Source organism: Lampetra fluviatilis, chromosome 26, assembly GCF_964198595.1.
Source record: "Lampetra fluviatilis chromosome 26, kcLamFluv1.1, whole genome shotgun sequence".
NCBI classification, from domain to species: Eukaryota; Metazoa; Chordata; class Hyperoartia; order Petromyzontiformes; family Petromyzontidae; genus Lampetra; species Lampetra fluviatilis.
Window position 1 is genome coordinate 10,495,905 of NC_136300.1, and position 20,990 is coordinate 10,516,894.

At 48.1% G+C, this 20,990-nt stretch overlaps 1 protein-coding gene across 2 annotated transcripts; it reads right to left on the reverse strand.

The window, feature by feature from the left end:
- Window positions 1-330: 330 nt before the first annotated feature.
- Window positions 331-13,193, reverse strand: LOC144942074 (pyruvate dehydrogenase [acetyl-transferring]-phosphatase 1, mitochondrial-like). 2 transcript variants are annotated; one of them, XM_078868747.1, is made up of 8 exons: window positions 13,111-13,193; window positions 10,795-10,984; window positions 9,645-9,803; window positions 8,557-8,928; window positions 6,188-6,435; window positions 5,501-5,731; window positions 2,291-2,471; window positions 331-1,880 (listed from the first exon to the last, which is right to left on the reverse strand). In XM_078868747.1, exons 2-8 carry the CDS (start codon window positions 10,975-10,977, stop codon window positions 1,602-1,604), a joined length of 1,653 nt encoding a protein of 550 aa, XP_078724873.1. In that variant the 5' UTR covers window positions 10,978-10,984; window positions 13,111-13,193; the 3' UTR covers window positions 331-1,601. The 2 variants fall into 2 exon arrangements, with proteins under 2 accessions (XP_078724873.1, XP_078724874.1); XM_078868748.1 differs by lacking the exon at window positions 13,111-13,193 and adding an exon at window positions 12,912-13,102.
- Between the last annotated feature and the right edge of the window lie 7,797 nt (window positions 13,194-20,990).

The following is a 20,990-nucleotide window of genomic DNA, read 5'->3' on the forward strand; positions in this document are numbered from 1 at the left end:
AAAATCGTTGGGTGCACAAAGTTCACTTTATTTCCCTATTAAATTAAAACACGGAATATACTTGCACCTCTTACCTGCATTTTCTCGTGCCTCTTGCTCTCATATTACATTTGCACTGTTTGTTTATCCGCGTGTTCCGAATTACGACCATTAAATACCCCGTTTGTTCGCTGTACAATATTCCTTCAGGACTCTGTAATAATTTTCTGCACTATTGATGTTTTTTAAATCTTTGCTGCTGTGCTCACGCACCACGGACCGCAATTATCCGCGTAAAAATAAAGTTCCTTTATAAACTGCAGAAAAAACGAGGATGCATCAGACAAGTAAAACAGTCCATCGTCATTTTATAAGCATCGCCAACCTTTACACAAATCCACATCCAAATGACAAAAATAAATATGAGAATCCAAACTGTCTTCATAGTAAAGTTTGTGCGGCCACTTTAAATATGAATAACCGCAGAGCGCGACGTGGCTTGCATCCCGCTGCCGTGTATCTTCATTCAGTCTGACGCTGTACAAACATTTTCAAACAAAAGTCTGCAAACCCACTACCGAAAAACACGTGCTTAAAAAAGTTTCATTTGGATAAATTCGAGCAATTGTGACACTGTTGTGTGTTAAACGGCAGCGTTTCAGAAGTTGTCATTGCGATTCCCTTTTTGCTTTACAGGTGCCACTTACGATACACAAAACTCGCTAAAATATCAAACACAAACTCCAGAACACCTCTAAAAGGCAAAGTGACGTTACAGACAGTTGCGCTCAGTGCAACATCTGTCGTTCATCGATAAACGTTCTTCGGGTCTGTGCGGTTTAAAACTCTCTCATTTGCGGCATTGTCACAAACCGGCGCGCATGGGGGTTTAGTTTTCCTTAACGATGTGCACTGACGTTGGCCGTGCATGGTGGCAGTAGCAGTGCTGCCATCGCTGGGTCACCCATGGTTGCGCTTTGCACCACTACTACCAGCCGCCAGCTCCGCTCCTGGCTTTGTTCTGAAATCGTCAGTTACCCACTTGTGCAACCACCCCAACGGAGTGTGCGTGTGCACCATCGCGAACGACGCAGTAAAATAAATGGAGATTGTAGAGCCGTACCTAGGCTGTGTGTCCTGGGCTGTCAGACACAGTTTTGACGTTTTGTTCACAAGATAAAAAGGTCTCCAAAAGTTATGGTCAGGCAACAGCATTGTCGTGCTGCAATAGTCGTTTGATTGATGCGCTGAAATGGGAGGGACTTCAGAGTGATGCCACTAAAGTGCTAAAATTACAATTGTGCGACTTCATCTCTCACAGATCAAATGTACAATGTGTATTATTTATATTTCGTCTATGAATCAAAACACTGTACAGAAGCAGTGTGTGTATATATTTTGTTTATACAGAGGCTGTTGGTGATAGGCAGAGTAAAAAAGGCTCTTTAACCTGGACTTCGAACAGGGGCAGGAAGATGAGAGCATGGACGGCTGGAGGAGGTGTCAGACCATAGGAGCAGCAGAATGGAGCTTCCAACTCGTGCCAGACAGCCCAGGACCAGTGGCCCGAGTACAAATCCACAGTTTCGAACGACGTTTTATTTGAGTCGCAGGGACCCCACCTAAGCACGTCCCATTTGATCGTCGTCCTCGTCGTCATCCTCGGCCTCGTCGCGGGCGTGGTGGTGGTAGCGTCCGGCGGCGCGCGTGTCAATGCGGAGCACTGTGAGCGTGATGTCGTCACGGTGAAGGCGCGCCATGTCCTCGGGCAGTGCCAGCATGCGCGCCAGCAGGTCGGGCTCCACGCCACCCCACTCGCCACGCCCCACGGCGTGCCGCACCAGCAGGGTCGCCGGGTTGCGGTCCCAGCCGTCCGTGGGGGCCAGGGCGGCCTTACGGGCCTGTACATTTGTGGGCCAGGTGAGGGGGAGAACGAAATGCTGGGGTCATGGACAATGAGAGTCACGAACGTGGGTGTCATGGAACACCGGGGTCAAGGAACACTGAGGTCACAACGGAGTCACAGCCAGCCAGCCATGTAGCATGCCCTCGTTTGAAAGGCCGGACGCACAAGTGGCAGGGTTTGTCCCAGCACGGCCACATGCCCTGTATAGCTGAGACACATTATAATAATATCATCGTCGTCATAAATCGACTTTATTCATAACGAGGTCTTTTGAAAACGATATCTTCTTGCAGGCCACATTACACCACGGCGTATAGTGCCACACGGACAAGACGATTTTGCGACATCGTACTCGCAGGCGTGACGACGGTACCCGTGCTGCGGTACGTGTGAGCGCGTCAGTACCTGCAGCAGGGCAAGCATGTCGGCGAGCGTGAGGGGGCGTCCCCGTGGCAACGGCTGGAGCGCGGGGCGCGATGGTGCACGGTCCAGGTGCTCGCCCACGAGCCGCACCACCTCCTGGCGGTGCATCACCTCCCACAGGCCGTCCGTGGCCAGCACCACAAACTCGTCCTGCGGGCGCAGCCTGCTCACAGCCACGCCGCCACCAGGGCCGGTGGTGGGGGGGCAAAGTGACGGTAAGGTCGGGGTTGAGGTGGGATGAGGGGGAGGTTAGCAACAAGGTGACAGTGAAGCGAGGGTCAGGATAGCATGAGGTGAGAATGAAGGTAACATGAGAGAGATATGGGTGAGGTAAGGATAAGAGGAGGGGAAGTGAGGTAATGGTGAGGGGAGAGCGAGGTGAGAATGAAGTGAGGGTGGGGTGAGGGGTGATGAGAATACGTGGGGAAAATAGAATCAAATTCGAATTTACTGGAGTATTGTGATCTAGACATAACCGTGGGTGGAGAGAACCATGTGAGGACCTAATCAAAACCATCATCTTTCCATACATAGCAGGGGTCACCAAAAAGATTTCCAAAATCATGAGCCAACACAAGATCCAGGTACGATTCAACACAATACATAAAATTCGTGATTTAATTCCTTCTGTGAAGGATGCGATCCCCAGCATGCAATACCCCGGCGTCTAAAAACTAAGCTGTATCTGCGGCAGCAGTTACATTGGGGAAACTAAGCGACATGTCTCGGACCGGGTCGGTGAACATAAGGCAGATCTGAAACTCGGTAGGACCAATACCTCAGCCGTGGCTGATCATTATTTTAACGCTGTGGGCACACACGAAATTGATTCTGCCAAGACGAAGATACTCTGCAAACCAGAGGTCGCAATCAGGTACCTGATACCCGTACCCTACCCGATACCCGGCTACCCGTACCCGAATCAAAACCCGTTTGCGACCTCTGCTGCAAACTCACTGGCTATTAACAAAGATTCGTTCATGAAGCCATCCAGATATATAAACACAGACACAATTTCAACCGAGAAGATGTGTACAAACTGAGCAATCATTGGAAGGACGGTATTAACCAGTTTAGGTCATAACTGGCTGTGATGTTCCTATCCTACCTATGTTAGCAGTTATTCTCGACTCTCTGAGTTACATTCACTAACACAGCCACCGTTATCTGTGTTAGTAAATGGTGGCTTGTCATTCTTTTCCACCTCCATGTGGTCACTGCGCTGTCCGAGCTCTCGCCGAGCTTCAAATTTCTTACATTGACATGCTAATCTCCCACAATACAATGGCCACTCCCCACAGCTCCGTAGTACCTCCCCCACATTGGCATTAGCTGCCCCGCCCATCTCTAAACCATTTGTAAACAGCTCTTTGATTGGTGTAGACCTACTGCAGGTTACGGAGACCTCTCCTACATTAACATTAGCTGCCCCGCCCATCTCTAAACCTTTATAAACAGCCTACCTCGGCAGATTTCCCCCGCTATTTTCATCTGAAGACGATTGCTTGTGTTGCGATCGAAACGTCGTGATATTGTATTATTTTTTCTATCTACGTGGCTTTACCGAAAGACCCAAAGAATATTAATTCCTGCAGTCCCGAAAGCTTTAAGTCAAGATCTAGACACAGATTAAGCACTCAACAACCGTACGTAATGATCAATTACTTTACGGAAAGACAGATATAAATGACCAATTATAAATGTAACTACATGTAATTTTTGGCGTGCGGTCATTGGTGATTGAGCTGAGAACCATCCATTCACTAAATATGAGAACCCGGCGTAATCACCGGCAGTGGCTAAAACCTGTATTCGAACCCAGGACCTAAGTGGTGCTAGCTTAGCGCTCTGACCTCAAAGTCACCCAGCCACTGCCCAGAAATGCTCTTCTTGAAAATGGGCAAATAAAGTGGATGAAGAAGTTAATTGTTATTAAACTCATTTTTAGACTATGGGTGTAGGGGAGACCACCTCTGGATTGCAAAGGTATTGCAATAAAAGAAAAATTATCGTAACTTTTCAAATGTCCATTTAAAAAACTGGTCATCGGGAAAACATTTTAAAAATGTTATTCTCATCAGGCCCCACGGTATTTAGTTGCAGTCTCCAGCTCTTAGTATCCACTGTATCTCTATCACCTCTCTGTTTATGCATAAAGATGGACCATTGCACGAAATGTCAGCAATTATATATTTTTGTCAAGGACACACACACACAGTGTTATTGATGAACATGTTGAGTCCGATGAAATGAGTGTGAATGTTTTTAAACTAAATAAATATTTTGCGGTACAGCCCTTAATTAATCAATTTCAAGACAAACAACAATCAATTCAAGCATCGATTGTTGTTTTGTTACAATTCCCCGTAGTATTTTTTATATTTAGCTTCTGTACATGTGACGACATGACACCACGTGACCTGCTAACATACACTCATTTTATTACCAGGCCTTCGCTGCAGGATCCTGATTGCACATCTTTCTCTCCGTCTTTCCATGTTTGGGGGGGGCGGGGGGTGGTGGGAGGTTAGGGTCCATGAAGAAATAATTAAAATAACAGCTTCGTCACACCGATGTTGATGAAGAAGCTGTTGTTGCGGCAAAAGACATCGAGTGGGAATGGGCAGCACACGTCATGAGGGCAGATGACGAGAGCTGAGAGACGAAACTAACAGCGGAGTGGAGACAAATAACAGAGTTCGGAGGTCACGTCTGGACAGGAGCAACTGGGGAATGAAAGGAGTGGCAGTACATAGGAAAGGGCCTTTGCTCAACAGTGGAAAGTTACAGACTAACAACAACAGCATCATTATTATCGCCACGGTGGCGAGATGTTAACTACCTCACCTGGTATGCAGCAGGTCATGGATTCGATCCCAACCCTGATGCCTGTATATTTGGAGTTTGCATGTCTCTTTCCCTATGGTCGCGTGTATTTTTCTCCGAGTCCTCTGGTTTTTCCCTCCACATTTAGAAACGTGCGTTTAGAGTATTTGGCTGCTATAAATGTCCACATAAGCCAAAAGAGCTATACAGCTCAGTGGGCCTTTCCTGGAAAAAGAAAAATAGTTTTTGAAAATAGTTTTTTGTTTCAAAGAGTCTCAATACTCTTTTTCATCAGGGTCCTGCCAAGTCTTTCGAGGAAGGGGAATGGCGATTGCTTTACATGGACTTCCAACTCAGCTCGCTCACCTGTGGTGCGTGATCTCGGGCTTGGCGGTGAGGTACGGCGGCGTATGGTAGTTGGGCGGGAAGAAATACTGGCGCCCGGCGTAGCCCGTCTCGTCCAGCACACGCCGCTGAAGCTCCACGCTCCACTTGAACCTCACATCGCCGAACGCGCGCGTCGGCATCAGCAGCCCGAGCAGCCGCCCCCCACGCACCACCGTCTTGCGCTCCTTCATGGGGTGCTCCGCACGCAGCCTGTGTATGAGCGGAGATGTGGAGCCGGGCACGAAAACAACACTACAGATTTCACAGATCGTTCGTCAGGTGTTTTCTTCTTCTTTATTTTGCCATTAAACAATAAACTATTTTTTTTATTTTACCAGGTAAGGCCCACTGAGCTATATAGCTCTGTTTCAGAAACGACCTGACCATAAATGATAGCTCAACGAAGTTGCTTACCACGTGGAAATTTATAGCAGCCAAATACTCTAAATGCACATTTCTAAATGTGGAGGGAAAAACCAGAGGACCCGAATAAATATCCACGCAACCACGGGCAGAGACATGCAATCTCCAAATATACAGGCACCAGGGTCGGGATCGAACCCACGACCTCCAGTATACCAGGCGAGGTAGTTAACATCTCGCCACCATGGAACTCCTTCATCATGCCCCCTTCCGGGCACCGTCAGCGCAAGGCCACCAGCGCACCTGGCGACCTCCTTCTCGTTCTGCGCCGAGTGGTCGTTGGTGAGCGAGAGGGCGCTCCAGGAGCCGTCGGCGCGGCGCACGCCCAGCACGGCGCGGCTGTCGCCCACATTGGCGACGTGGAGGTCAGGCCCGTGCACGTGCGCCACGCACGCCGTGCAGCCCGAGAAGGCTGTGCGCCGGGCTTTGCGTGCCAGCGACGGGTGCTCCCACGGCACCTGCGCCTCCAGCGAGATATCCGAGTCCAGTCTCTGTGCACAATCGCGGCGGCAGTGGTTAGATTCGGATCGAGCGTGCACGAGTAAAACTAAACTCTTTGATTGCTGCAGCCATTATTCATTTATTTTTTTCATACGGCTGATGTGGATGCACAGAAACAACTGCAATTTAACATTCAGGCAGTCAAGCCAGAAAACCACGTCAGGAGCAGCGGAGTGTATCTCTGTGATGTCTTTGTGGATCGGGCACTGCGTCGTTATATGTTGTATGGTCTGTTCTGGATAACCACAGTCGCACACTACCGGAAAGTTTTTAATTTTCCATTTGTGCATCAAGTTTCCACATCTGCCATGGTTTGTGCAGATGCGATTTAGGGTGGACCATGAGCTTGGTGGAAGATAAAAACCAGGGATCTTCTGTGATGTGTGAATCTGCCTCAGACCCAAGCAGGGCCAGGGGCGGCATTGCTAATTTTTTTAAAAATCAGCGTCACGGTATGGGTTCTCCAGTGGAAAAAACAACCTGGCTCATCCTGAGGTCTGCCGGGTTAACTCAAGACGGCCACTGGTGAGACTTGGTTAAATAGTGGAAAATGAGTAGTCTGTGTACCAATCACTGCAAGATTTGTGTTTTTTAAAGAAAGCCTTGAGGTGTCACCCCAGGTATACAGACGACTTTCAACAGCAGTGAACGTCAGGTACCACCACCCTCCACCACTCTCTGACATAATAATGCCCTCTATGTATCCAGGAAAGCCTCACTCAATCTTCCATCACCATAAACCATGATCAGTGCACTGCTGGATGAAGGCCTCGCCAAGCTTTCGCCATCTCTCACGATCCCGCAATGTCAGGATCCACCTGACGCCCGCACACATGCTCGGTCATTCTCTCCATCTCCTCGGTGTACACCCTTCCAGGGCGCGTTTTCCTCCCTTGGCTACCGCTCCACCATCAGTGGCACGGATACTTGATAACTAATTTGCTTGGGCAGTGATTTATTTCTAGAGCACAGCTCGTTAATGAGCATCTGTCTTGCTCCATCACCCCAGCAATGATGCGGAAAGCATGGAACGAGTCCAGCGACGCGCGCGTGCACGCCTGTTGTGCTCAGCACGGGTCGTTCTGGCAGAGAACGGCACACGGCTAATCCGACGGGACATGCTGCACGCACGTACAAACACACACACGTACCCACTCGTTCACACACCCCTTTGCTATTTTTAGTTTCAGATTTGCAATAAGCTCTTATTTTGGAGCTGGAGAACACGTGAACCACATTCTGTTTTCCCGTTGGTTTTGGGCGACGGGCACGGGCTGGCATCCACGTGGTTGTTGGCACTGGCCCCGGCCACTGCGTAAACATGGGAGCCGAAGTGATATCACGGCGAGGGCGAGCGATAGCGACGTATAATGCCCGAGGTCGCGCGATCGCAGATAAAGGAACGCTCGGCGTTGTTTCTTGTTGTTTTTCAATACGCTCGCCGTACAACGCAATTACGCACATACAGCTCGGCACTATCCAACAATAATAATAACAATGAGAAAAACAAGGTGCATGTCGACCAAGTGTAAAGAAGACCTTGCAGTGACAGAAGTGAATGAGCCTGGAACTTGATTTAGTGGTGTTGCCAGGTCAAAGATGTTTCCATCCAGTACCTGGTTTAGTGTGGTTGAGATATTGTTTAGGAGTGTTTTGAAGTGGTAGGTCCATGCAGTCGTCAGGACATAAGTTCACCACCACTCACCTAAACCAATCACTTTTGCAATCTGATCCAGATATCTGTTTTGAATCATAACATTGGTCGTGAAAGCCTGCGTGTTAAATTAAATTCATTTTAACGTATAAAGCAGCTGAATATGATCGCATCTCAAGACTGCCACACGGCCTTCTTGTACTTTTATTTCTAAGTGGAGAGACGTATTGTCCGCTTACTCATATCCGCTCTATCTTCCTGGCTTCTCTATTTATGACTTACAAAGAAAGGACATTGTTCGAAACATCACCTCATACATAGTTTTCCTTTTAAAGCCACAGTATTATTGACGAACATGTCGAGCTTTGCGCTACGTTTCTACTGACGTGTGGTCCGCATCTGGCCACCGGGTGAATCCACAGCGCACTACACAGCACCGCGTCGCACCGCCGCAGACCTTGAACGCGGTGATGAGCGCGTCGCGCACTCCGAGGCCCTCCCCGTTGTCCAGGTCGATAAGCTCCTGCCAGAAAGTGCGCAGGCTCTCGCTGTAGTGCGTCCTTGCCGTGCCGCCAGGTGCCGGGCCGTGCCAGCGCAGCAGCTCCGGCGGCGCCGGGAGGTACGCCAGGCCCTGGCCCTGCGCCTGGCCCAGCTCGGAGCTCAGCAGGGCCCAGCCGCCCTCCTGCAGTGCGGCCTCGCGGGCCTCAGCGGCCGCCTCCAAGTTGAGCAGAGTGTGCTGGGGCAGCAGCGCCGACGCCACGTAACCAAAGAGGCGCTCGCTCACTGCCTGCGCGCAAGTGGAGCCACCATGGCCGTCGAAGACGCCCACCTGCGTGGGTGTGGAGCGGTAATGGGGTTGAGAGAATAGAGGGGGTGGGAGAGGAAATACAACTCGAGGGAGTGGTGATGATGGTGGTGGTATTGGGTAAGAGATGATGATGAGCAAGAGATGAAGATGATGTAGCATTGAAATTGAAAAGATGATGATACCAATGACAGAGATTTGATTGATGATGGAGTGATGAGGATGATAACACGAGGGGGATTGAGACCACGGTGTAGAATAGCTGATGATGATTGAGAGATAAGGACGATGATCAGGTAGAGTTGAAGATGACGCAGTTTCCCGATGGGAGAAATAATGCAGTGAGAGTTATCTCAATGAGGAAGAGGCATCACAATCGGAGCCTTGGCTTTAGCTCAGTTATCAAGGGAGGGCCTATGTGTTTGTGTACATGCACTCACTCGTGTGTACACGCGTCTGCATGATTGTGTGTGTGTGCATGTGTGTCTTCGTTATTTTTTGCGCCGTAGTGTAGCGGTTCAATTGCCGCTCATGACCAAAAACACGAGCACTTAAAAAATTGCACCTGGTGCTGTGTATAAAGTTCAGACAACGGCGGCCAGGCGTAAATGTTGGCCACCTACCCCCGAGTGTGCTATGCTGGCCAACATAGGTGCTCACTAAAAGCACTTGCCCAAAAAGACTGTTAAAGGCTACATGGGGGATCTTGGTCTTTGTGTGTGTGTGTATGGAGGCCCCACCAGAAGCCCTCCCGTGTGCAGGCAGGTGGCAGCAGTGCGCCGGTCCTCCACGGGGGTGTTCGCCGCTAGCTGGTTGCTGTGGAGGCTGAGCACAGTCCCCCCGCGGAACTCCCGCTCCAGCTCACACTCAAACTCGTCCGTGCGCAGGATCCCATCCACCTGTAGGCAAAGGAAGGAGCCACCGAGAGTGAGATGTAAGGGATGGGGTGGACTAAGATGTGAGGACTAGTGGATGTGACTTATGGACTCCACTGCCCTCATGGGACTTTTGGTAAAGAAAAAGATGTAAGTCTATGGCCCTCTATTTAAGTCTACGGATCATATTAGTATATCTATAGGTGTGTATACAAGTATATAGACCATGTAAGTGCATGTGAGTCTATGGGTCTCAATGTAAGTATATGTTTATCGACGTAAGTCTATGGATCATATACATTTGTCAGAGTCTATGGGTCTTTATGTAATTCTAAGGTTCATGTAAAAATGTATGCTGAACTTCTTTCGCACCGTACGTAGCCATATAAGCATATGCAGGTCTATTGGTCTAAGATGTAATAAATATGGTGGATGTGACAAGAGAATACACGCAGAATGTATATGTGTATGTTGAACTTCTTTCGCAATGTACGTAGCCAACCGTGCTTATCAGAGGTACAGGGGAAGGAAAACAAACTAAACATAAAAGGCAGTTCTAAAGAAATTCGTTTTCAAAAACAGAAGTACGTGGAGATAGAATATCCGAGCAGTCAATCCAATGCAATAATGGGTCTTCTGGCTTAGAAGACACCAACACTCAGTGGCACGACACTATTGGTGGAGGCGTCACCTGGTAGTGTCTTATCAAAGTGGTGAGATGTTAACTACCTCGGCTGGTATGCAGGTCGTGGGTTCGATCCCTACTCTGATGCCTGTATATTTGGAGTTCGAATGTTGTCCCCGTGGTCATGGATTTGTATCCGGGTCCTTCAGTTTTTTCCTCCACATTTAGAATCAACGTGCTTTTAAAGTATTTGGCTGCTATAAATTTCCACGCAATAAGCCACCTCATTAAGCTATCATGTGGCCATGTCGCTTCTGAAAAAGAGCTATATAGCCCAGTGGGGCTTACCTGGTAAAATAACATGAAAAGTTAATTTCAAGTTTAGTTTACCTGCTCTGGGTTTAGCGGCGGTAAAACCTTGCGCTCCGCGGGCAGTGAGATATAGCCTCTCTGGGCAGGACGATGCAGGGGGTCCCAGCGCGAGGGAGGAGGGGAACCAGCGACGGAGACACGGAGCGCAGTGGCGCCGTGCACCCGTCCGACCCGGAGAGACACGCAGAGAGCACTCGTCATGGCCGATCTGAATAACAACGATATTAATTAAAACGAATATCGGTTGTTACAGTAGCTACAAAATTAATGATGGCAATGATAAAAAAAATCACAATAAAATACCGACATTTTAAAAGCTAATTGTCAATCCAATGCTCTAATGAAGTGCTCGTGACGCCGTGTCAGACGTAGGACGTGGTTTGACCATACTTCATGATGCTGGTCGGTATAGGCTGGTGAAGTAAAAAGTTGCCCAGTTTCAGTTCAGGCATCACTTGCCATATTGGGCAGGTTCTTGGTTCAAGCTCCCACCATTCCCTCTGGTCGTGCCCTTGTACAGATATAATTTCTACTAAGTACCAAACAGCACCTTGATTTTCCTATCCCTTGGCCTCTTTCTCCAGCATCCATTCTCTTGAGAGAGTCTAGCAACAAGGCTTCCCCTGTGGCAACATGCTCAGCTCAGATCTTTTGATAGTTCTTTGTCACTCTTACATCTCCGTCCATCTGATTTTCTCCATTAGACATCGCACCCACATCTAAAAACATTCCAGTCTTCTAAAAGCAGCATTTTTATATATATAGTACATGTATCTCCGTTGAATTTAACACTAAGCCCAATAACAGGGGTACAAACTAAATAAGTATGTTCAGAAATAGAAAGACAAACAGTTAATAATAATGGTAACAACAATTCTAGCGATGATAACAATAGGATAATATGCTGAGGGTCAGGTATTGAGGTTCAGGTATTGGGAGTCAGATGGGGGCGGTTAAATCCTAGGAGACGCGACTGGGTCAGGTGAGAGAAGGAACGTTTAAACTTTTAAAGAATTGGCCAAGCGCACCGATTAAGGCCGGCACAGCAAACGAGGCTATGCTTGGTTAGCACCAAGCCCGGCTGCCTTTGTCTCCCCAGTGGCGATGGTTATACATCGCATCAGGTACTCAGTTAAGGCTAGGTCGACCTAAGAGATGCCAAGGCCCAGGTTCAGATATTCGTCACCGTTGTTAGCTGTGGAGCAGGAATAGAACTCGGGTTGCTGGGTCCGTGGCACAGTGCGCGAACTACGCTCTCCATCCTTGAGACCACAGCAACCCTCATCTCCCCTTCCCCATTACCACCACCTCCAACCAACAAACCTCCAACCACCAGTTGAAGGCAGATACTCGAGTTATGAAGTGCGATAGCCCCACCAACTGCCTGGCTCCTGTGTGTGACCTTCACGTCGTCTCCTCAACCGTTTTACCAGCATAACCACATAGCGGTCAACCCCTTATCAGTGCCTACCTTGTTACAGACCAATTCAGACCTTATTGATCACCCCCTGCTCTTATAAATATCAACGTTCATCCTACAAAGTGCCATCACAAGGGAGAAACACAAACAGACAACACATTTTTTCCCCGTATTGAAACGGCTGTACGGACCTGAAAACTAAACTTCCCTGTACAAGAATGCGGGGTAAACCCTATGGGTTGACAGCTGTGTATAAACCATCGGTAGCATCATCACCAGATACACATCATCACAATCAGCAATCCCATCAAGATGAGCATCAATAGCAGCAACATCCTCATCGGATAGCAACAGTACAATCAGTATCACCATCACAACTAGATATTCCATCATCAATAACTTCATCATCATCAGCAGCAGCTTTATCATTGCGACGGATTGGTAAAAGTTATGTACGTATATCTATTATAAGTTTGACCAAAATAATTATCCATAATCAGCAGCGTCATGAAGAGCAGCAAGCGGTTGAATCAGCATAAGTAGAATCAATAGCAGTAACATAAAACAGCATCAGCTATTAGTAGCCAGAAATATTATCAGCAATATAAGAATCAGCAGTGGCAGATGAATCGGCAGTATAACTAAACATCTGCAGATTATCAGAATAATTAGCGGCAGTCTCAGACGGAGAGTTAAGGTCGCGGCCTAGTCGTACCGCACGCACGCGAAGCCTCCGCTCTTTCCTAGGTGCCTCAACCGGCACCCCTCACCCTGGGCCGGGGTCAAGCGGGGATGCTGGTATCCTCCGCTCGCACCGTCGCCGGCATCTCACAGAGCCCCGCCGTGGACTCCCTAGTGCCGGGTGAGGCGAAACACCGCGGTTCGACTCCCCTAGCCGGGTTCCCCGGACCCACCTTAGCGAGGGTTTGAGTCCGAGTTGGGTTGGGGACGGCAGCCAGCGTCACTCGCACCCAGCCATGGCTGCCGCCGTGTGGCGAGAGGGGGGTGACGAGGTGACCCCGAGGTAACGAGGTGTCCCCGAGGTGACGAGGTGACCCCAAGGTGACCCCGAGATGACCTTGAGGTGACCCCGAGGTGACCCCGAGGTGACCCCGAGGTGACCCCGAGGTGAGGAATGTGAGATGACCCTGTACTATGTAAGTTTGTAGAGAGCTTCTTTCGCACCGTACATAGCCAACCGTGCTAATCGCAGGTGCGGGGAAAGGACACCAAACTAAACACAACAATCAGTTCTAAAGCAATGAGTTTTCAATGTAGATGATTTAAAGGTGCATAGCTCCAGTAGCTTCCTAATGTTGGAAAGAAGAGCGTTCCAGACGGCCGCAGAAGCGCATCTGAAAGCGCCGCGCGATGCAGTGACCACCGTTGTTCGATGGCGAGCATCCAAAAGCCACTGCGAGGATGACCGGAGTTCGTGTGGTGATGGTTTAGGCTCCTTGCATGCTCCTTGCATAAAACATGGTCGGATCTTGCAGTACCCGTCACTACACGTGCCAAAGAGTTTTGTACACGGTGCAGTCTGGTAATGTTTTTTTTTGCCAGACGTCCCATAGAGTAGTGAGTTGCAATAATAAAACCGCTTATCGGTGCCTATCTTATTGCAAACCAATTCATATCTTATTGGTCACCCCGTGTCCTTATAAATCTCAACGTTCATCCTACAACGTCCGATCACAAGGGAGAAACACAAACAAATTGACCACATTTTTGTTTGCCCGTATTGAAACGGCTCTACGCCATATGGACCTGAAAACTCAATTACCCTGTGCAAGAATACGAGGTAAACCGTATGGGTTGACAGGTATAATAATTATCGAGCCTTGTTGATACTATGTCACACACAACTGTGTTGGCTATGTCACGACTCAATAGTGGTCGGATGTGTCGTCGAGCACCCCGATATGAAAATGTCACGACCTGACTATTTTTTGCACGTGGTGATCAAACGACATTCTCTGGATGAGTAGAAAACTGAATCATGGAGTTTAACACGTAGTCGGCTTTCGCGACCAATATTACCCATAAGAGGTTTTTTGGGTTAGATCGTGTAAATATAAATGTGTCGTTAAACCCGCCACCACCCGACACAGCCAATTAGTAAGGTTTGTTAATCAAACGATGCCAATTCGTTACGAGTTCAGCACACCGGTTGTGTTGGAGAGTAAACCCACAACAATTACAATTTGAGTAGAACGTTTCGCCAGTAATTACAACCAGCATCATCAGGCGACAGCCAAAGTTGTGGAGAAATGCTCCTCCTGTTTCGGTCTTAAATAGAGGAATGTGTGACGATCACGCACATCAACATATACATAAACATCAACATATGCAATAACATACACAATGCCCTATGCACTCACGTATTGCATTGACCTACACATGTGCATACACACTAACACAAGCATTAACATATACATCACCACATAAAAACACAAACATATGTATATTAACATTTGCATTGGCATATGCATTAACATATGCCTTACCTTACAATAAGATACATATTAACAAAAACATTAACATCTGCGAATCCTATAGTCATGAGGCAGAAGTGAGGAATGAGATGATGAAGAGAGATGGGAGATAGTGGTGAGATTAGGTGATAACTGTGACGAGGTGAAATGAGTTAAGCTGTGGTAAATGAAGAGGTGAAGAATATAAGATGATGAGATGTGAAGAGGTGAGTAATGTGATTTGGAAATATGAAGATCAGGTAAGCTTTGGTAATGGAGATGACTGGTGACCGGCGAGATGAAGAGGTGAGATAAGGACCTGAGAATTAAACGTCGTACACTCAGCTCAAGCTTCGCGCACTCTAAATATCGAGTGACGTCACTGGGGAATCCCCCGTCACTGGAGGATTTTCCCAAGCTCTGCTCCTCCCTGCTCACTTATTTACAAAAGAAAATCACTCATTGGTCCATAACACTACGTATGGCCTTAACATTTAAATATATGATAGGCGACGTGTCGGGAAATGTTCCTTCTTCGTAGCACATAAAACGACTCAAATGCTGCTGCTACGATGCTGCAGCGGAAGATGCAACACGAAACAAAGCGGCTCATATCTCGTAGCTATACTGCGGGAGACTGCGTGTCCCCGGGTTGTTCGACGCGAGAGTTTCAAACATCGTCAATGGTATATATTATATATATTTAAGCAAGGCCGTAGCCATGGAGTCAACATTGGGGGGGACCAAATCATCCAGGGGGTCTGGGGGTCCTTCCTCAGAAGAAAAACCTAAATTTAACAACGAATTTCCTGCCTAAAATATTTAAAAAATTCACTAACACATAGGATGGATTTTTTTTTACAATAATGTCTAATAGTGTATTGTATTACATTGCTCTGTTTTTTCTTTTTTATCTTTTCTTGTTTCATTGTATGTAATGGCAGAGATTAAGGATGAATAAAGTACAGCCATAACCACAATATTAACAAAAATCTATTTAATAGCAATATATTGGGGGGGGGACATTTTGAGCATATTTGAATATTGGGGGGGGGGGTGTCCCCCAATATATATTATAATTACGGCCTTGCATTTAAGGGTACGATCCAGCGTGCCAATATGGGACTCTGGTGACGTCCTATAAGGTCGCACTCATTGCAACACAATAGTGCTTGGCCACAAATAAACCACAACACCTTGCTGATCACGCCAAGTAGCATAAACCATCATCATCACGCGAACTTTGGTCATCCTCGCAGCGCCTTTTGGCTGACCATAGACCAAGACGGCCACTGCATCGTGCTTTCTCAGACGCGTTTCTGCGGCCGTCTGGAACGCTCTTCCTTCCGATATTAGGAAACCACTGGAGCTATGTACTTTTATATCAACTGAGTTCAAAACCCATTTCTTGAGAACCGCTTTTTGTGTTTAGCTGTCCTTCCCCTGCACCCCCGGTTAGCACGGTTGGCCACGTACGGTGCGAAAGAAGTTCAAAATACTTAACAACACACGTCCAGCCAATACATATGTATGTATTATACTGGTAGGAACGAAGTGGACCAGACCACCAATAGATTAATGTGTCCGTCCGTCCGTCCGTGTATCAACATCGCCTCCTACTGCAAACACTTGGCATGACCCTGTCCGACAAGATGGCCGCCCGCTCCCCCTGCGATCTGTGAATTAAACAAGATGGCCGTCGCTTCCGGCGCCTCACGGCGAAACTTTTTGATCGACTGACTATGGGCGAACTCATTTATTCTGGTGGGTGAACAGTGGCGGGGAGGGGTGGAGGAGGAATCGATGATAAAAACAAACTTGCACCATCGTTACAGCTGCCGCGACGAGAGATGTGGGAGGAGAAGCGGCGACCGCTGCCTTGCAGGTGAGAGGTGCGTGTGTGTGTGTGCGCGTGTGTGCGCGTGCGTGTGTGTTTGCGTGCGTGTGCGTGTGTATGCGCGTGTGTGTGTGTGCGTGTGTGTTTGCGTGCGTGCGTGTGCGTGTGTGCGTGCGTGTGTGTATATGTGTGACTGTGTGCGTGTGTGTGCGTGCGTGTGTGCGTGTCCGGCCCACTCGAGCGGCGTGATGAATGGGCGCTATTGGGCTTCGGATCGTTATTCACGGCGAACTGGAAGCGTAGCAACACAACTTCATTACGTGTGCGTGCGTGCATGTGTGTGTACGTGTGTGTGTGTGCGGTGTGTGCGTGTGTGTGTGTACGTGTATGTGCGTGTGTGCGCGTATGTGCGTGTGTGTGTGCGCGTGTGTGTGCGGTCGATATCCCTGTACCGGTATTAGTATTATTCCTACCAGCCCACCCCGCAGGGTCCTGTTGATGAACATCTTTCGCACCGTACGTAGCCAACCATGCTAATCGGATGTACCGTGAATACTGTATTTATCGTAACAGCTTTGGGTGTATCGATTCCATCCGGGGTGGCGCTATCACTCAATAATCGATTCTCTTGAATCATTAACATCAGCAATGATCAATCCACTATTGAATGAAGATTTATCCAAACAGTCGCCATCTCTTCACGGTTTTGCGATGCACCAATCCACCCATAGCCCCTGCGCACGGGCTGATTGCATAGCTCCCATCTCTCGCCGTGGATACCCTGTCGGTTGTGATCCCTCCTTGGCTGCTGCTCTGTCTTTAGTCTCGACCCTCCACCACCATCGCGCCATGATGTGTCCCCTACCCAAACCGACTTGCTTCATCAATGTATTTAGTGATGCTGTTCCTGCTGCGTTGGCAGTGGTGCACATGCACAGATAACATAAATTCAATACATTAGTCAAAAGTACTGATTTAAAAAGAAAAAAAGTATATCTTAAATCAAATTTTTTTAAATTTTATTTTACCAGGTAAGTCCCGCTGAGCTATATAGGTCTTTTTCAGAAACGACCTGGCCACAAATGATAGCTCAAGGAAGTAGCTTATCGTGTGAAAATTAATAGCAGCCGAATACTCTAAACGCATGTTTCTAAATGTGGAGCGAAAAACCAGAGAACCCGGAGAAAAATCCACGCGACCCCAGGGAGAACATGCAAAACTCCAAATATACAGGCGTCAGGATCGAACCCACGACCTCCTGTATACCAGGCGAGGTAATGAACATCTCGCCACCGTGGCGCCCATATTAGGTGACGTTTCGGGAAAGGGGCCGTCCATAAATGACGTCACGCGATTTTGGACGATTTTTGACCTCCCCTCCCCTTCGTCACACGGCGTCACAAAAAGTCAGACCCCCCCCCCCCTCAAATATGACGTCACAAAGCTCTGCCTCTCCCCCCCAAAAAATTAAACACGCTTCAAATCGCTTTAAACTATTGTCATTGTAGTGCGTATTTAATGTGGCGCTGCACTCTGATGTTGTAGGAGAAAACATTTATTAAAAAGTTTATTTAATTAAGTAGAACGTGTTGTCTATATTCATTTAAAGTTGCGCATTTTGATGTGACGTCACATTTCTCATCCCCCCCCCCCCCTCCTCGTCACACATCGTCACAAATTTCTGACCCCCCCCCCTAGGTGCGTGACGTCATTTATGGACGGCCCCAAAGGACCCTTCACAATACAGCATACATTTTCAGTCAGTATTTTCTCCGATTTGCATGTCTCGGTGTCATTCAAAGCCCACATCTCTCCATGATTCTTTGCACACTTTTCAGATTTAGTTCGTCGGGGTCCATGACTCCAATGAATATGTAACAGCAGATTATGTACACAGCCGGGTCGTAGTGGCTACACACGTGGCCTGTAGTCCAGCATTGGAGGCAGCAGCGAGAGTTGGTGGATCACCACACAAATGTTGTGAAACTCCCTTCCCGTTGGCGTCGAAGAGGTACCGTATACTCCGACTCGCTAGAATGCAGTACAGTACAGAAAAGTGTGGACTCATCTCCATCTACTCGCCTTTTGCCCATCCAAGGACGGGTGTATTGCAGTAAATCTGAAACCTGCAAGTGAAAAGCAGACCGCGACGTGACATCCATTGCATCCATTCGTGTGCAATTTGTAAGGGCGCGGTGACACAGACTTATTTCATTTCAGGGTTATAATCCCTTGTTCATCACGACGTCCTTTTTACTTTGATGTCTCAACAGCGTGACGGAGGTCGCGTGACGTGAGGGTTCTGCCTTTGTAGCGAGGGTTGTGAGTTGATGCCGAGGAGGGGGGAGGAGGCGCCTCGCCCCCCCCCATGTGGAGTGACGTCAGCCGCTAACTATTAATGAGAGGGTGTCCATTTGGATGACGTCACCTTATAATGATTGTTAATGAGGGGGGCTGTACGATGTGGAGTGACGTCACATGCTCATGATTATTCATGAGGGGGGCTGTTCGATGTGGAGTGACGTCACTTGCGCATGATTATTAATGAGGAGTGGGGGGGGTCCATGTGGAGGACGTCACCTGCTCATGAATATTAATGAGGGTGGGCTGGTCGATGTGGAGCGACGTCACGAGCGTTAAGGACAGACATTCCTGGGTGATTATAGTAGGTGTTTCTATCGGTGCGGGGATAGAGCATTGTCCCCTCGCATGTGTGGGTGGGGTCTCTCCGGGTGCTCTGGTTTCCTCCCCGTGTATAAACGACTCTTAAATTGGCTGAGAGCACCTTACTAAAAAACGCCAATGTAGCAGGATCCTCCTAAAAAGGAGTCAGTGTGGCCTTCCTGGATACATGATTACGAGTCGTATTTTAACTTTCAAATGAAGTTATCCAAAAACCCACTGCAACCTGGTTCTCATCCGCATCTTTCGTAATTTTGCACTCGGTCCACCTTCAAAAATTACTCCCATAATACTCGGTTATTATCTCAGTGTGCATCCCTTCAAACTTGTGTCTTCATTTCCTGTAGTTCATGTCCACTGAAAGTTGTATGGACAACCTCCATATCGAAATCGGCTCAAGCCTCCTATAAACCTTATGACTTGTGTTCTCCCATCTTGAACCTCTCCCCGCTCACTGTCAAAACAGACGCTGCTCCTCCGTGCATTAGCGCCACAGCCTCTTTCTCCCGATCATCACCTCTCCTGACTCCTTTGCTCCCAGTTTTCTGCTCTTTTTCCATCCTTTTCCTCGTATTTAGGGCGCCGCGGTGACGAGATGTTCACTCCCTTGTCTGGTATGGAGGAGGTCGTGGGTTCGATCCCGACCATGACGCCTGTATATATTTGTAGTTTGCATCTTCTACCCCTGGTCGTGTGGATTGTTCACTGGGTCCTCCGGTTTTTCCCCTCCACATTTATAAATATGCGTTTCGAGTATTTGGCTGCTATACATTTCCACATGATAAGCCACTTCGTTGAGCTATCATTTGTGGCCAGGTCGCTTCTGAAAAAGAGCTACATATCGCAGTGGGCCTTACCTGGTAAAATAAAACATAGTTTTAGTTTTATTTTCTATTCTTCTCACTTCCCTTTTCCATGCATCACGTCCTTGGCTCTCGCTCTCCTTTACGTGGGGTGCCACAGGGTAAAAAAAAAAGTTGTGGTTGTCTAGAATATTACCGTAGATTTAGCGCCCTCTAGTGGCCTGGCAGGATCGTACAATATATTCGAATCGATAAATACGAGTCTTACACTCACGGGTATTCAGTCCACGCAGCGTCAACTGAAAGAACCACACCGTGGATGTGCACGGTTGGCTACTACGTACGTTGCGAAAGAAGTTCAGCATACATACGAATACTTAGCACGTCAACTATACAAATGCTACAACAGCCACACTCCAGGTGTGTGCAGGCATAAAGCGAACACCTCTAATTTGGTGTACAAATATCTTTATTCAACAAAAATGCTTTATTAATGTGCGACGATATCCTTTCATTACATCTGTAAAACATTCATGTACCGTGTTTATAAATACTGTGCATGCGTGTGGTAATTACAATCCCCTTGTCAAACCACTGCTGGATGAAGGCCTCCTCCCACGGGCCGCGTCACGCCGTGTCGGTCATGGGGGGTTGATTGACCATACTTCACCATGCTGGTCAATGCGGGTTGGTGGAAGCAGTTGTACCAGGCCCGAATCAGATCTCATATGCCACTCTCAGGTCACCTGCGATGGCGTTCACACTGTGGGGTGCTGAACAACTGTGCCACCGCTCCATGATTTTCACAAAATGTTAACGGAGCAGCGTCTCTGAAAAACAACCAGGACTGGTCCCGGCCAACCAGGACCTCTGGCAGTTCTTATCATCTCATCAGCCATGCTCCATCCACTGCTGGAACCGCGACTGCTCCGTCCAAACGAGGCCACGTGGCAGTCATCTTATGACCTCCTCCATCTCTCGAATTCATTTCCATCCAA

Coding starts and splice junctions, on each gene's coding strand:
- LOC144942074 (XM_078868747.1), bottom strand. CDS start 10,977: ATGACGAGTGCTCTCTGCGTGTCTCTCCGGGTCGGACGGGTGCACGGC. Junction 9,804..10,794: donor CGCCGCTAAACCCAGAGCAG/GTAAACTAAACT, acceptor CTTTGCCTACAG/GTGGATGGGATCCTGCGCAC. Junction 1,881..2,290: donor ACATGCTTGCCCTGCTGCAG/GTACTGACGCGC, acceptor ACAAATGTACAG/GCCCGTAAGGCCGCCCTGGC.